Source organism: Crocodylus siamensis, chromosome 10 (genome assembly GCF_052110815.1).
Source record: "Crocodylus siamensis isolate JL-2025a chromosome 10, ASM5211081v1, whole genome shotgun sequence".
In the NCBI taxonomy this organism is placed as follows: Eukaryota; Metazoa; Chordata; order Crocodylia; family Crocodylidae; genus Crocodylus; species Crocodylus siamensis.
In genome coordinates, this window is record NC_143404.1 from 8,812,271 (window position 1) to 8,828,044 (window position 15,774).

Here is a 15,774-nt window from a genome sequence, read left to right on the forward strand (position 1 = left end):
TTTAAAGAAGTTATTGCAAGATCACAAAGGTGTACCAGAGACTGAAAACTGGTCTTGCAAGAGAGAATGCATAGGGGGTGTGCGGAGAGTAAGCGGTAAATTGCTCAAATATGCCAAAATACCGAGAAATTTCTACCCCCAAAAGCCTTCCTATCAAAAATATGCCATATTTAAACCCTGTACCCCCTCAGTGATTATTTTATTCATTTAAAGCATTGAATTTCACTTGCAACCTGGTACAAAGGAGACACTACTTCAAGGAAGAAAAACTTACGCATCTGCCCCAAACTTTCCCCAAAGCCTCTTATTCCTCATGGTCTTTTCATTACCAGTGAGAGTTTCTGAGCACAGCTCCCATCTCTACCACTTGTTTGTGTCTTATAAACCATGAAAAATGTAGCTCAGGCCATCCCCAGTAGCATAGCACTCCCCATGCAGTGCCAGGGAATGCCTCCCAAGGGTGCTCATGCCACCTGCCGAAGGAAAAAGAGCCTCGCCTGGGTGGCAAATGTGCAGATAACCTGGTTCGCTCACCTTCCCCCCTCCCCGCTCAAATGTAATATCAGATTTTCTCTCCCCTTTCCTACTCTCCAGAATAAATCCATCAGTTCTCTTAGGCAGGCTCGGTCTCTGTGAGCCTCTGTCCCCTCCCTCCCTCCTTTGTGTTGAGAAATTGCAGTGAGTCGTTGAGTCGCTCTGCATATTAATGAGTTCGTAGCAAGGACAGCAGGAGCTGTTTTAAAAGAGGACAAGAGAAGGAAGGCAGCAGAGCTCAGACAGGAGCTGTGCCTGAGCAGGCGGCAGCAGCCGCGGCAGAGAGGAATCTCTGAAGTTCCTCCCCTGGCAGCATCCAGCCCCAGCATCAGTGAACCCGATCAAAGCCCAGACGCAAGACAGCACACGCGTGAGATCTCTCTGACAGCTCTCTAGGTACCTGTGGTCCTGCCATGAAGCTCCTGACAGCAGCTTTGCTTCTGCTGTTCCTGGCAATGTACTTAGCTAGCACAGAAGGTAAGTTTGCTTATTAATGTCTCTCCCCCATTTACAATTATTGCAAACGCATTTCCTTTGCGGTACTTTTGGCTCACTCCCTGAAATACTTCTGATGAGGGGTATTGCTCCCCTCAGTCAGTCAGGACAAGGACTTGATATGCTGAATCTGCAAGGGGTGCAATATTGGTGGGGGGGTTTAGTGGTGCCAGCTGGGGCAAAGTTCTGCCTTGCGTTGAACTGAATATTTGATCCGACTCGATGATCTGTTGAGGTCCCTTCCGACCCTAGCATCTATGAATAACCCAGAGGACCACTTTCTGCTCTGTGATCGAGAGTAACAGCTTTCAGATGCAGCTATCCCATATTTTCACTGGTAAAAGTGAGGAGAATTTAGCTCAATGTGGTAGTGTGGATTTAGCTGAGGGCAGAAACCAGGTAAATGGGTTTTCTAGTTTTGCCTGAAAAAGATGGGTACAAATTTTGACAGGCTCCAAATGAGCCTTTCTGGATTTGTGCGAGTGAATTCACTCGCAAGTGCCTTTCTCCCAACTTCTGCTTCTAAGTGTCCCAAAAGTTGAGCGAGACAGCGACGAAGATGTGCATTCAGCCCTAAACCAGATGGTGACTTTTTTCCTTTTGCATGTAGTTTAATCATAGCAGGTGCATTTTTAAACGTCGGCATTAGCTATGCTGCAGTCTCTTTACCTTAGCGCGACATCTGCAATACTTTCCTGTATATTTCCCGGGGAGTTATTAAACTTTTCTGAAGGACTGAGTGACCCTCTTAACCTCTGCAGCTCTTTGAAGCTTAACTTTTTTCCATAGGTTTTTAAACCCTTGAATCCCAGCTTGCACTAGCTAACAAGAGCAGTAAAGTTTAGCTGCCTGTGGGCAGCAGTGAGCTTTGTACACACACGAGTAAATACTTTCTCTTGTAGGATCAAAGTGCAAATGCTCAAGGAAGGGGCCTAAGATAAGATTCTCTGATGTGCAGAAGGTGGAAATCAAACCAAAGTATCCGTTTTGTGAGGAAAAAGTCATCATGTAAGTTTTTGTCTGTTCTTTTCTACCGTCTTTCATTGTACCACTTGAACCGCATCCCTCTCGTTCACTTGTATTTTAACCTCCTTCTTTGCTAGGTTTTATTTTTACGATTTCCCGGTACACCGATTTCCAGCATGTTTGGTGCAATAAACTATGTAGCTGCTTGAACAAAGCCCCGTCTATAATTTTTCAATACAGAAGAATCTGCTTGTTCCAATACATTTCTAAAGGACAGTATTGCCTGGGAGGGTAATTATTAGTTTAACAAGAGACGGGGATAAATTCTACTCTCAGCTGCATTGATGTAAATCCAGAAGACTATACTCGGGTTACTCTGGATTTACCTAGGGAGCCACAAATGTGAACAGAATTAGGTACGCAATGGTTCAGCAGTGAATAGTCATCCAAATCCATTGGCTCAGATTTTAGTCTCAGTTACATGCAGGCAATCCCTTTGTCTTCAGTGGGGTAGCCTGGGTAGGAACCGAAGGCTGGATTTTGTAATAAAAGACGACCAGCTTCTAGCTTGATTGCAATGCATTGACCAGTGCTGCAATGAAATGTCAACTAAAACTATGAATGGAAAAGTGCAGAGGGCTGCGGGCGCTCCATATCTCTCGGGATCGGGTCAGTAGCATGTATTTCAGTTTCAACAGTTTGGCGTTTCTCGGGTTTTACACAGCTGGTCTCACATGTTGCAAAAGCTTTGAATAGATGCTGCACAACACAAATCAGGATATGTGACCGCACAAGATCTGGGAAGTCAGAAAGACCTATTCTATCCCCGACCTCCACAGACAGAGAAGGGAGGCAACATTTACACATCTCCACCGCAAAGGCCAGGTGTCTGCTATCTGGCATTTGTTCTTTACCAGCAAATGTGACCAAATCCACTTCCTTAGAAAGCTGCTTCAGTAGATCATGATCTGGTAGGGACCTGACTCTTCACCACGATGGAGCAAGTCCTTCTCTCAGTTGCCCCAGTGCAAACTGGAGACCAAATTGCATGCAGTTATGTAGATTCAGAGTAGGTTCATTGGGTCCAATCTTGCCTGCCTTGAAATCAGCATCCAAACTGCCAGCTGGATGCATGAGGAAAGGATCCAGGCTCTTGATTTCATTGGAGTTACTCCAGATTTACATCAGTGTAATATTTAATCCAGTGTAAATTGCACACCTCTATCTTCAGACAGAAACGGGTCTCTGCTGCCCGGACTAATGCGTTTTTATTTAGCTGATCCTTGCTGGAGCTGTTCTTTCTTCAGTGTTTAAACCGCAAAAGGGTGGCATGCGGCAAGCGGCAAAGTCAACTTTCAGGTTCCCGATTAGTCATTGGAAATAAATGTGTCATGCAAGCCTTTTAAATAAGCCACCCTTTGAACTCTGGGAGGGATTAAACAAACAGCACTGACTCCTCAGAGGGGAAGAAACCTCTGGAATGATCTCTATAATCAACTTGTCCTCCACCCAGGAATAAGCCCTTATTTCTCACTCAGCGGTTGCAAACATTGATTTCTATTTTAATTCAATCACCCTGGGGCTAACAAAAAGATGTGTGCAGCAGCATTCAAAGCTGCCAGAGAACTTTAGTCTGAGCCTACGAGTTTTGATTGCCAGCTAGGAAAGCAAGCAGCAATGTGCTTTCCCTGAAGCGGGCTGCCAGTGGAAGCTGCAGGGTGTCAGGAAAACAAAACCAAGCTTTTCTAGGATAAGGCCGCAAGAAATGTCTGCTCCGAAGCCCTGGAAGCACAAGCCAGAGGTAGCAGGCTAGGGAAGAGAGGAAAACGATAAGTATAACGTAGATCTCATTCACGCAACTTTAACCCTGCAGTAAGATTGTTAGGGAACCGTTCAAGTTACTCCGGGCTTTTGCTAAAACGTATTGCAAGAAGGGGTAAGCTTTCAAGTGGGCACTGATCATCTGGAAATCAGACACAATTGGAATAACTCCATTCAAATCCTGGGAGTTACTCTGGGTTTGCATCCATGTGCTGTGACACGCTTGGCTGAGGGAGGCTCTCAGGCTTCAGTGAAGCGCCTTCCGATTTAAACCAGTGTGGGAAGAGGAGGCCCACATGTTGTAAATAGTTCATTTGCTCTCTACCTCCATGCAGTCTGAAAGTCGGAGTAGAGAGGAGTGGAAAGCCGCGGCGAGCCGCACAGCGACGGATGCTGGCATTTCCCAACAAGGGGCTGAAAAGTCAGATTGCTGGAGATGGCTTTGGTGGGGCGGCAGTGGGGGTGGCCCCTTCCTTTTCAAACAGGTCCGGAGGAGAAACTGCTTCCCTCTTCCCCACTAAGGAAGTACTTCAGTGATTAAAGGACTGAACCCAGAAGCGTGAAACTCATTTAGTTCCCTCCTAGGCTCGAGGGGACCCAAACCCACGTCTCCCACCTTCCAGAACACTGTCCTAACCACCAGCAGAAAGCTACTATTGCAGCGGGTGAAAAATAATTCATTGGGCTAGATGGAGAGAGTAAGCAAGAATGAGTCTCTTCCAGTCTCTCCTTCTGAAGTAGATCCCCTTTCCATCAAATACATAGCCATTGAGGCAGAGACCGAATGGCTCAATAGGTTAGTGTTGAGGATGCTCCCATGTCCCAGACCATGAGCTGATAAGCATACAATTTTATGCAACATCACACAGCATTTAGCAGGAGAAAAATCTACTTCAGAAGACGCTGGTGCCCCAGGAGTAGGCCTCTAGCCATGGAGATGGGAGGCCTATGTTCAAATCCCTCTTCCAAACGAGGCAGAGGAGCGATTTGAACCTGGACCTCCTGTGTGGATGGTGCCCCAAGGGAATAAGGAGGTGCAGCGTCTTGTCCAGCACGAGGCCTGATCCGGTAGGTGTGTGCTGAGAAGGCTCCCCTGTAACTGAGGCAGGCAGAGGAACGTCTTGCTTGTGAATCTGTCCAGGTCACTGATGTTGAGGAGCTCGGTGACATCAGACACAAAGGGGTGGCCATGTGAACACATAGCCACCTAAACTAAGACACCTTTACCAGTGCACACATTGGCACCCCGTAAGACAGCTTCCTAGGCTATAGAGCATAAGGGGGGACAAGGCCCATTTGTTCATCCTGTGTTTTGTGCGGGAAAGGGCTGACCTGGGGCCTAACTCCAAGTGATGGTCTATGGCTGCGAATCCTAAGAGAAGGGAGATGCTTCCATTCCTAATAAGCTTTGGCTCTCTGACCTCCCCTCTCCTGGCGTTACCTACTGGGCAGCTCTGCACTCAGCATACTGGATCCTATTCCTAGGTACCAAAGGGTATGTCTACACAGCAAAATGAAGGTGTGGTTGAGGTACATGCTAGTCTACCCGTAGTGGCTTCATCTAGTTAGTGAAGGTACAGACAGCAGTGCAGGCTTCAGCATTTGTTAGCAACTAAGCTGCAAACTCTCCAGAGTCCATATACTGGTTGCTAGCTCATGCTAAAGCCCGTGCTGCCGCATCTTTACTGCTATCGGTAGCATATACTCCCGCCACGCCTCCATTTTGCTGTATAGGCATGCCTAATAACAAAGTGTCATGATGCAAAGCCTATGTAGCCTTTCCAAATATAGGGCTTTGGCCCTGGGTTTACAAAGCCTTAGGACTCCATATAGGAAAAAAGACAGCTCAATTTATCTGAGAGCCATTTGGGATTATGTGCAGTGATTGTGTTTCCGATCTGTACATGCTGAGTCTGATTCAAAGCTGTGCTATCCAGTTCATCTAGACTAAAGGCTAGAGGATGGCTTGGACCTTCTTCTCGTGGTCCCAGGTCTGAGGTGGGCAAAGCAGCTAGGAGCTGCAGCCACCTAGGATTTCCCTTAAGGTAAGAGCAGTAGAGGCAGCACAACATTTCCCTGTTCGTTGTGCTTCTCTAGAGGGGGGCATGCACCCCGGCTGTTCTTGACTACCAAGTCTTGGAGCCATAGTCAGTCAAGCATACGTTAGGGCAGTCGACTAGTCCCTGCCCAGCCCCAGAATCCTGTGTGTCGTCTACCCTGTTTGTCCAGCACCTCCCCACCTTCAGGGTGGTACATGCGCATCAGACTCATTGCAAAACTGTCTTGAAGTGAATGCTCCCGTACATACGTAGAGACCTCCAACTGAGAGGCACGTAGCTAGCTCTGTAAGCACAGGCTTAGTCATAGAGGCAACTCCTATTTGACTACACTGGAAGAGCTGTTGCCTACACAACAGCAATGATCCACCTTGCTGTGCCAGGACTCACACACACCAAGAAGAGGTAAAGTTCTGCTCCTTGATGAAACCTGTGTTTGTGTCTACCTCCAGCTTATACTTATCAGAGGTGTAAAGAGAAGCATCTAAGCCCATCTGCCACAAAATGGGTAACACTCCAAAAACAAACTAGTGCATCCAAGTATATTTTTATCTTACGGCATTACCCAAATGTCTTGTACAAGGATTGAGTCGTAAAACTAAAGATTAGCCTTCAAGATTATTTGTTGTCCAGCACAAAGTTAAGGCGGTGTAACTCCAAGTGATAGAGTCCACATCTGTTATAAGGCAGTGCATCTTAGTCCTAAAAATCCCTCCGTTAATCTAGGTGGCCAGATAATCTTGCTGCGGATGTTAATGCAGTTTGGTAATAAAGTTCAATAGAATTGTCCTTAGTCATTTTTTAATTTGACTCTGTTGGTATTCAGAGGCATTGTCTATCTTCTTGTTGTTTAGCCAACGATTTGGTATGAATAGGTATGGTACTTCAGAAAAGTATCATGAGCCATGTTCGTACATACATGGCCAAGATGGCAGCTGCTGGATGAAATACTGTGCTCCCAATCTTGACACCCTCTACAGGCCCTCAAGCGAGGGCTTAAATCTGTCCTTGCCTAAGTTAATAGGAAACTGTCCCATATCCTCAATACAAGGAATCTGAGTTGTGGGGAAAGACGTTCCCTGAAAGACAATGTCTAATGCTTTTGCATTATTTTATACCTGCTTGGTATAAGAGAAACTCCATAAAATGTAGCCATATCCCATTACAGGTTAAGAAAAAATATATTTACCCCCTCGGCTCAGGGGGCAATTCCAACCCAAAATCAGCCCAATAGCTACAGGCAACAAGTCATATTTCCCCCAGCACTGATTTGTTAAATAAGTCAAACGTTTCTTGCATGAAAGGTTCCCCATGCCCCAGTCCAGAAGGGTCCAGTTTGGGGAGGAAAAATTGTGCAAGAGAAAAACAGTCAGCATTCTCAGGATGTTCTGATTTACTGTCATATTTTCACTGGAATTTCATATTTTTTAAATCAATTCAAACCGCTTTAGTTTACTTGCGAGCAGCATGTTCCCGCTACAAGTCTTTTTTCTGGAAAATAGGAAATCACTATAAGAAACGGGAAACATAATATAGCTTGAAGAATGGGAAATCGGTCCCTTTCAAACTCCTAGAAATTAAAACTTTGAATTTTAAAGAGACATGAATCCTTGTGAGAGAGATGTTTTAGTGGACCAGCTGCATAGTTGGGATAGACGGAAACAAGCTTTTGGGTATCACAGTACTCTCTCTCAAGTCTCTGCTGTGTTATGCTATGCAATGAATTTTCAAACATTTCTAGGAGGAGCTTCTCCTGGTTTTGACCTGCTTCAGGAGCCGGTCAGTCAAATGTTGATCTCAGCAGCTTCGTGATGGGTTGCTGAAAAGTTAAATGCTTAACATTCAGACAAAGGAGAGTAGGAGGAAATCAGACAGGGCAGAAAGCCCTGGCTTCCCTGCCTGTCTAGTTCCAGGATGAGGTGACATCAGTCCTTGTATGTTATCTCTCTGGTCCTACCTTTAGCAAGGTTGAGCTGATAAGGCTGGAGGTAGCCCCAGGTGACAGCTTGTCTTGCACATACATAGCTTACTTTTTTGGGGTATCCAGAAGCTTGAAAAGCCCCAAGATACTATTACATAAATATTTTGGTGGACAATATCAGTGATCCAGATCTAATCCATGCATCTGTTGTCTTCAGTGGGACTGTTTGCATGGGCAAGTAATAGTCATTTGACTAACAGTCAAGAGTGCTGAGCCCTAATTTCCCAGGTTGCCTAAATCAGTTAAACCCCACTGTAATGGTCTGGTAAATAGTGAAGTAAAACCACTGATTCAAGCTAACTTGCAAAGGCTCAGTTGGTATGAATTCGTCTGGTTCCCCTGATGGTCATAGGGCTACACTGATTTTCCGCAGCTGAGGGTCTGGCCAACTGTTACTGCTGTGAATTGAAACACACCCCATAGACTATAAATCATTGTTATCCTTCCAGTGCCTATTTAAAACTTTCTTTTAATCCTGGCACTGGATTCACAACCCAGCCCCAATACCTTGCTCTGGGCGAGCACTTTCAGACAGACCACAACTCCTCCAGTTGATAATAGGCAAATCTTATTGATATGCAGTAATAGGAAATAAAAGCAATGCAGGCAAAGCAAGATTACAACATACATTCCCCATACATACATACGTACATAAATTTCCCAGTCCCCAGCATATGCACAAGGCAACTAGTGTCTCCAGCCGGTACATAAATGCCACCTCGAAGTTCTTTGCTTGAATGTCTGATGTCAGCAAACTTGGAGGTCCGGGGTCAATGCCAGCTTGCTGTTGTGAAAACTCCTCCTTTTGAATTCTTTCTCCTCTGATGACTCATTTCCAGGTATCGCTGATTGGTATCCTTGGGACCATCATGCTGTCCATGGTCTGTTTTGTCAGCCAAAATCCTATCTTCATAAACCTATCACATGCACACGCCTTAATTTGGCCATTTTATTTCAAACTGGATATCCCAAGAGTTTTTGCAACGTAGACACCATAGGCTTGGAGCCAGGCTTATCTCTATTATGAAAATAAAGTTTGGATGCTTTCAGTTTCCCAGAATGTATATGTTCATTGGCCTCAAACACCCTGTCTGCCTTAAAGCCTGTGAACCTGTGTGACAAACAGGCTTTTAGAAATCAGTTAACCTTTGCCATTCCCCTAAACCATTGTTCTAATACAAGCCTTTACCTACAAGCCAATTCCTAAAAGCAAACCTGTAAATATCATTTTCTAGCCATCAATTAGCATCCATGCAATCTACCTACAGACCAAGCAAGACAGGTCTACTTGTTTCTTATGCAAATTTAAATGACAACAAATGCAATTATTTGTGATCTTTCCATTTCAGTGTAACAACGATTTCACGGTCCAGAAGCGGACAGTACTGCCTGCATCCCAAACTCCAGAGCACAAAAAGATTACTTAAATGGTTCAAAATGTGGAGGGACAAAGGCAGGTAGGTATTAATCACACTCAGCAGGAGATCCTTTGGTTTCCTGCAGGAAAGGAGGTGATGCCGGGTTTGATATAAGGAAGCAGAGAAAAGTAAGGTGGATTAGTACCTGCAACCTTCTTTCCAGAAATACAGCTCAAATGCTAATCAAACTGACTCAGCTGAATTGACTTGTTACAGCGAGTATATTATTTGCTGATTGGGGGCATTTCTTAAAGCATCACAACTTGCAGGTGAAAAATAACGTACCAGATTAGACTATTAATAGAAGACTGAGAATATTACTTCTCCTGTGAACAATGAATTCAACACACCAGAGTCACTAGATAACAAAATTTCATCTATAAATAGATGTTCTGGATGCAGCTTTTCCCTTAGTTTAGAATTAGGCTCTTCTGAATGTCAGTATTGGTTCTTCACAGTCAAGGTCTTTTTTGTATAATGTCCCCAAGGCTCTTTACATATGAACACCACCTTTCACAGGGAAAGCAGATCAGGCCAGTGAAGGCTATACTTGCCCAAAGTCATACCCCAAATCCCAGGCAGAGCTGGGAATAAAACTGAGGTTTCTTGGTCCTTGTTCTTAAGCAGTAAGCACATTTTCAACAGCCTTTGGTTCACAATATAACAGTCCATGCCTTGGCTGTAGGACATGCTCCATTTCTGCACTCCCATCTGGATTTTTCACAAGCCGAGTCATCACGTTGCAACAGAAAATAAACACAGATTATCACTGTCCCTTGGACAATGTTGTCTGCATGATTAATTAAAGGGAAATGTCCAGCTGCCTGAATCCCTGTGACTTCCAAAGGCAGCAAGTTGTGTCCTTGCCCTCTGTGCCTTGAATAATCTTCCCCTAGGTAAGCAAGTCCAATGAATCCTTAGAGCAGATTAGCAGTGGCGGAGTGGAGCCAATCCATCTCTGAACTCCAGAGAATGTCCCCCTTCCTCCTCCCCAATTTATTTTGGCTGGAAAGGAGTATAAGAGGAAGGGGATGCTCTATACAGAGCAAGGAATAATCCTGAGAGGGGAAGAATCAAGGTCCTCCCTACCACACTTCCCAACTACCGTACCCCTCAGCTCAAGCACTATTGGACTAAATTCAGTCGTTGCTGGAGGACCACATAACCCGAAAGCACTACCATGTGGGGGACGTGGGCATCTCCCTTCTACTGTGGCATGAAAGCAGAGGTTGATTGCATGGGATCTTAATAGCAACATGTGGGGAAGAGCAATGAGATGCATGCCGAACCCCTGACACTGCGGTCTGGAGCAACAGTAGTACACTGACCCATGAACAGCCACACTTGGAATTGCACCAAGCCCTGACCTCAGGATTAGTTTCCCTCTCTTCTCACCATGTAATTCCTTGTACAGATCCTGTTTACTCTGGTGATGTGGAGGCAAGAGAGAGAACTACACTCTACGTATGTAGGGCGCTCCATATCCCGAACGACCCTAAATGGTCTACAAAACCATTATTACGTGTGTGCAATGGGACATCAAGCAGTAACATATCCTGCCTTATCTCATTTGTTTTTCCATTACAAATCTGCAGCTCTAAGGATACCCATTTTTTCAAGGCAAAAGGTTAAAGCACATTAGCAAAGAAAAGTGACCCTCATCTGATTGTCTGTCTTTTTAACACTCAAGATTAGATTCTTCCTGCCCTTCAAAGCGTCAAGTCTCTACATGCAAATCATCCCCAACTGCACAGAGGGCCTCTTAGTTAAAAGTTCTATTTTTTTGTGGCCTGGAAACTATCAGAAATGTCTTTAATTTTGCAAAATTGGCAGAAAAGGAATCAGAATGAAAACTCAAAGCTTAATAGCATGTAAAGATTTAAAGAGTGGCAGATTAATTTCATAACAGCTGGTCTTATAAGGCACTTAATACAGTCTTCCAGGGAAAGGGCAACTGGAGAGCATGAATGAAAGTGCATGACAACAGATATCAGATGAAAGGTAGAGTAAGTCAAGTGCAACGAATGGCTTAGTCATTTAGCAAAGGTATGGCATGCAGATACTCCACGGGCTTTGAGTGTAGAAACTCCCCGCCTCTTAAGCAGCAATGTTACAGAGCCAAATCCTGATCCCGTTTGAATCCATGAGTTCTCTTCCTGGCTTCCACGTGGACAGTCCTGAGCTCACAATACAGTCAAGCAAAGTTACCCACATAATCCAGTTCCCTAAGCCTAGGCCAGATGTAAGCTCTTGCTCAGAAATCCCTTGTTTCTGGATGGCCTGCTTGCTACCGCAGGGGGCAGATAGCCCAGCTGAAGAAAGCTGCAGCAAATATAAGGGACATCCCTCTATGGTGATTTTTCTGCCCGACTACCTGCCAAGCTCTGCCTGAGCTGTTTATGGGCTAGTAAGTAAACAGCGTGCACCACGAAATGCTAACTTTCTACTTATTTCCCCCCGCCCCAAAGGCCAGCATTAAAACAATAAATGAAATGAAGGCACCAAGTTGTGCGTTCTGCCCTCACACTTACAAACAGGAAAGCACATTCAAACCAAGCCTGCCAGGGGTGCTACAACACTAACTCAGGAGGTTTGCCTCATTGTGATCAAGCCACCGTGCATTGCCATAATCACGCTGAACGTCTGAGATTTTTCAGCACTTCCCAGGGATGCTAGCAACATATCTGAGCTATCAGCTAGGGATTTTCCAATGTCAAAAACATAGTGTTGGATGCTGGTGCCCTACTATTAAATGTCCTAGTAATCCTTCCAGTGGCAGATCTTTCTCTTCCCAAAACACCTAATGGAAGGCAGAAGAGTCAAGTCGTAGACCTATATTCTGATTTCTCTTGCGCTCATACTAATCTAGTGGGGCTTCTCCTGATTCACCTGAAATCCAGACTTTGTCTTCTAACATTTTATTGTCCTGAGGGTGAGGGTGAGGGGAGAAGGGCTGTTTCTGCTGTAACCAAAGAGACTGAAGCATTTTGCTCCCTCTTTTATTTTTCAGAGTCTACGAAGAATAAGAGGCAAAAGCTCAGTGGCAAGAATGAAATAGGCTCTGCAAAAGATTCTCTCTCTCACACAGACATAAGACACAAATCTATATTATTATAAAGCACTTTTTACCAAGGGTCAGTTTTTACATTTTATAGCTGTCTGTGCAAAAGGCTTCCAGATTTCATAAGCGTCTCTTGCACTTCCAATTTCATACCTGTCTGCTTTGTACTGAGAACGGGAAAACTCATGCTTTTCATTTCAAAGAGATTTTTTTTTGTATCGGTTCATACGTCACTATGATTGCAATCGAGCTTTATAAGCTCATTAGATGAACAATAATATTTGTAAGCGGTATTATACCATGGTGTCCCTCGTCCTCATGCATTGGGAAAGCTTTAGTGCCGTGGGTAGGGTTACTAGTAGTGTGCAGCTTCCACCATTATAGGGCTATGTAGGGACTTGCTGTGTAACGTGCCTCTGAAATGTAGTGGGGTATGAGTGCAGTAGTGAGGCTCCTTAACAGCTCTCATCCACTGGGAACCAACATTGCTCTGGACCTCTTTAACAAATCGAGGTTTTGCTGTGGGGTGAGATGTGCAACATGTCCCATGTAATGTTTTCATATACTAGAAACCATTTCTAGAGCGATTTTATTACTAAGGAACGGCTTCTTCTTCTTTTTTTTTTTTTCAAGAAAAGTTTGCCGCTTCAGTACTGAAATATTTTAAGCTTCAAGAATCCTGTGTATGATTTCCTAGATTTGTAGCAAAGTTCTTTAAATGGTACCTTTTTATGACAAATCCGGTAGGGCAAGCATATAAAACCTATATCTGTTTTTTAGTCACAGAGCAACATATTCATTATTTTGAATGTAATACTCCAATGTTAAGCAGTGCATTCCTCTTTTTAAAAATGAAATAACAAAACTACCTTCTCATGTGTAAATATACTACAGGAAATCTCCCTATATTATCTTTCTGTATAATGTATTGTACTGCTAAATTATCATATGCTATTTAAATGTTTGAAATATTTAGAAAGTTGCATGCGGATTTCATATTTCTTTCTAAGACAAATGGAAAAATAAGTAATAAAATATATTTAAAAATGCTGAAGGCTGTGCTTCAACTTCATTAAGACTTCACGAAATGCAACCTGCCTCTAATGTGTCAGGTTTGGTTTGGGAATAAAACTGAGGTTTCCTGGTCCTTGTTCTTAAGCAGAGGTCACATTGGTTCTGAAAAATGCATAACCAAGTAAGTGAATGAAGATTAATAGACAAGACAGAGCAGTAACACTATGGGTAACCTGAAAATGTCACTCACTGTCCAATCTAACTCCTATAATCTTTGTTGGAATTAGACTCAGCCAAAAGTGATTTACATTCCTTGTTCATATAGCCGCTGGTCCAAGCACTATGAAGGTCTTAGCGAGTAGGATGTTTCAGGATCAAGCAGCCAAACTCAGATAATACTGCACAATAGTGTAAATGTAGAACGTTTTTTCCTTCTGATTGGGAAGCAGACTGTTCACAAAATCTACATGCAAGTCAGGCTTTGACAATATTCAAGAAACGTGTAAAATAGCAAGCAGCAACAGCACAGTCCAGTGCTTCCACCGAGGCCATTACCGCTTGGCTTTCTCATGCATTGATTTCCATCTAAGAGACTCGCACAAGTAAGGCAAGCAGGACCAACCTTGCTACAGCAAAGCCAACATTTGTGTTTTCCAATGTTGGGTGCAAAGGGCTCACAGCGCAAGGGACAATCCTATTCCCCATTGAAGTCAATGGCCAATGATCTCACCCGGCCTCACCTCTAGCCTGGAGGTTTTGGCACGCTCCAGAGATGGAAAATGGAAGATCCAACCCAGTAGGGTGTCAGCAGTTGCTATGTGCCAAGCTGCTCAGGTCAGGGCACTTTTGAGTATGCTCACACAGCAAAGCTATGGGTGCCTAAGGACCTGAAGGTGAAACAGGGAAGTGCTTATTGAGCTTGGTAGGTACCTCTGAGGTTATACAGCAGCATAGGCTTGCACAAAAAGGAGGTACGGATCATGGGTTTGGACTTGGACACCTTACGTGTGTTTCAATTCTTTTCCAGATAAAGCCAATGAACTTTTTCTCTTCTGAACCAAGCCAAAAAAAGCCAATACACATACACTACATGACAAGCTCTGTACCTGGAGAACAGCATATGTCATTGATACCTTCTAGGCTACTTTAGTGGTGGGGGGGATACCTTTTTATCAAGCATACAACAAATTAGCCCCATGTACCACTCTGATCTCCTTTCCTGCCCAATCTTCTGCTCTGCTTCCTGCTCCCAGCCCTGTGCTCCCTGCCTGATCTGCTGCTTTGCTTTCTGCTTCCTGCACTGTCCGCCACCGTGCTGCCTGTCCGCTTGCTACTCCGCCACGTGCCAAACACGGAGGCTGCCTGTCCCAGTTGTGCCACAGGTTGGCCACCCCTGTGCTGCTTTACTGCATCAGCTGTGCTTCTGCAGGGGTAGCTACATCCAAGCTCATTTTCAAACAAGCTGAGAAGACCCTATCTAATAAGCCTGTTAAGCACGGATGTTTCACAGTACAACACCTGAAGTACCTAACGCTATATCTGAAGTACTTGTGCAACCCCAGGGACGCTCTGTGGTGCAGAAAGCGAGGAGATGAATTGCTGCAGACCCTGTGGAAACACGTTCTGGAAAACACAGCCCTTCTGAAATGCTTGTTTAAGTAACAGCAATTTGAATGGGCTCGGGTGTGATCACAAGGTGATTTTTCTCTGTAGAGTCATGGTTTTCTAAGGCCATGAGGGCCTGTTAGATCATTTCCACTCATCTCCTCTATAACATACGCCATAGAAATGTACCCTTCCCCGCCATATCCAGGTCTGCAATGGGTTTTACAGCTCTATCAGCATGTATCTGGTCCTGGCTTAAGACTTGGAAACCTCTCCTGGTAGTCTGTCCTGATATTTGATCTTCCTGCTGAAAATAGATGTGACGTATTTCCACTTTGAAATTGGCTGTCTTGAACTTTTCTACCTGCAATTCAGATTGCTTTTATTTTAGCAGGAATCCTATATGCTCGTGCTGTTTTCAAAGCGTGCTTTGGATGATCCTGTCTAGCAATATGTTGAATAGTCGCCAACCTATGGCGCCAAGCTCACTTTGATAAACAGAAGCCAAGAGTGCCCAGTGATAAAAAACAAGCAAACATCCAACCGCATACCCTGAATATGATGTTTTTTAATGTTCATCCTTCCCTCTCCACCCTTCCACTAGGCATCAGGTATCGGTGGGCTACATTCATTGAGCAATTATGCTATCAGGTTCTGTTTTAATAAGAGTACCAAGGTACATCTAGCAGCTGCACTGAAAGCACGTGACAATAGAGGAAAGACTTCGCCTCCTTTTTTCCAGCCTGTGCACTACATGGGATTAGTAATGTTATACAGGGCCTTTCACCACTTGCATTTCACTTGTTCATATATGGTTCAGGG

At 44.4% G+C, this 15,774-nt stretch overlaps 1 protein-coding gene across 1 annotated transcript; it reads left to right on the forward strand.

Annotated features, from left to right (window-relative positions):
* The first annotated feature begins 622 nt into the window (after positions 1–622).
* CXCL14 (C-X-C motif chemokine ligand 14) lies at positions 623–13,382 on the forward strand. Its single transcript, XM_090065210.1, has 4 exons — positions 623–1,011; positions 1,932–2,037; positions 9,204–9,311; positions 12,283–13,382. The coding sequence occupies exons 1-4, from the start codon at positions 948–950 to the stop codon at positions 12,296–12,298; spliced, it is 294 nt and encodes a 97-aa protein (XP_089921336.1). The 5' UTR covers positions 623–947; the 3' UTR covers positions 12,299–13,382.
* The last annotated feature ends 2,392 nt before the right edge of the window (positions 13,383–15,774 follow it).

Coding starts and splice junctions, on each gene's coding strand:
- CXCL14 (XM_090065210.1), top strand. CDS start 948: ATGAAGCTCCTGACAGCAGCTTTGCTTCTGCTGTTCCTGGCAATGTAC. Junction 1,012..1,931: donor GTACTTAGCTAGCACAGAAG/GTAAGTTTGCTT, acceptor TTTCTCTTGTAG/GATCAAAGTGCAAATGCTCA. Junction 2,038..9,203: donor TGTGAGGAAAAAGTCATCAT/GTAAGTTTTTGT, acceptor TTTCCATTTCAG/TGTAACAACGATTTCACGGT.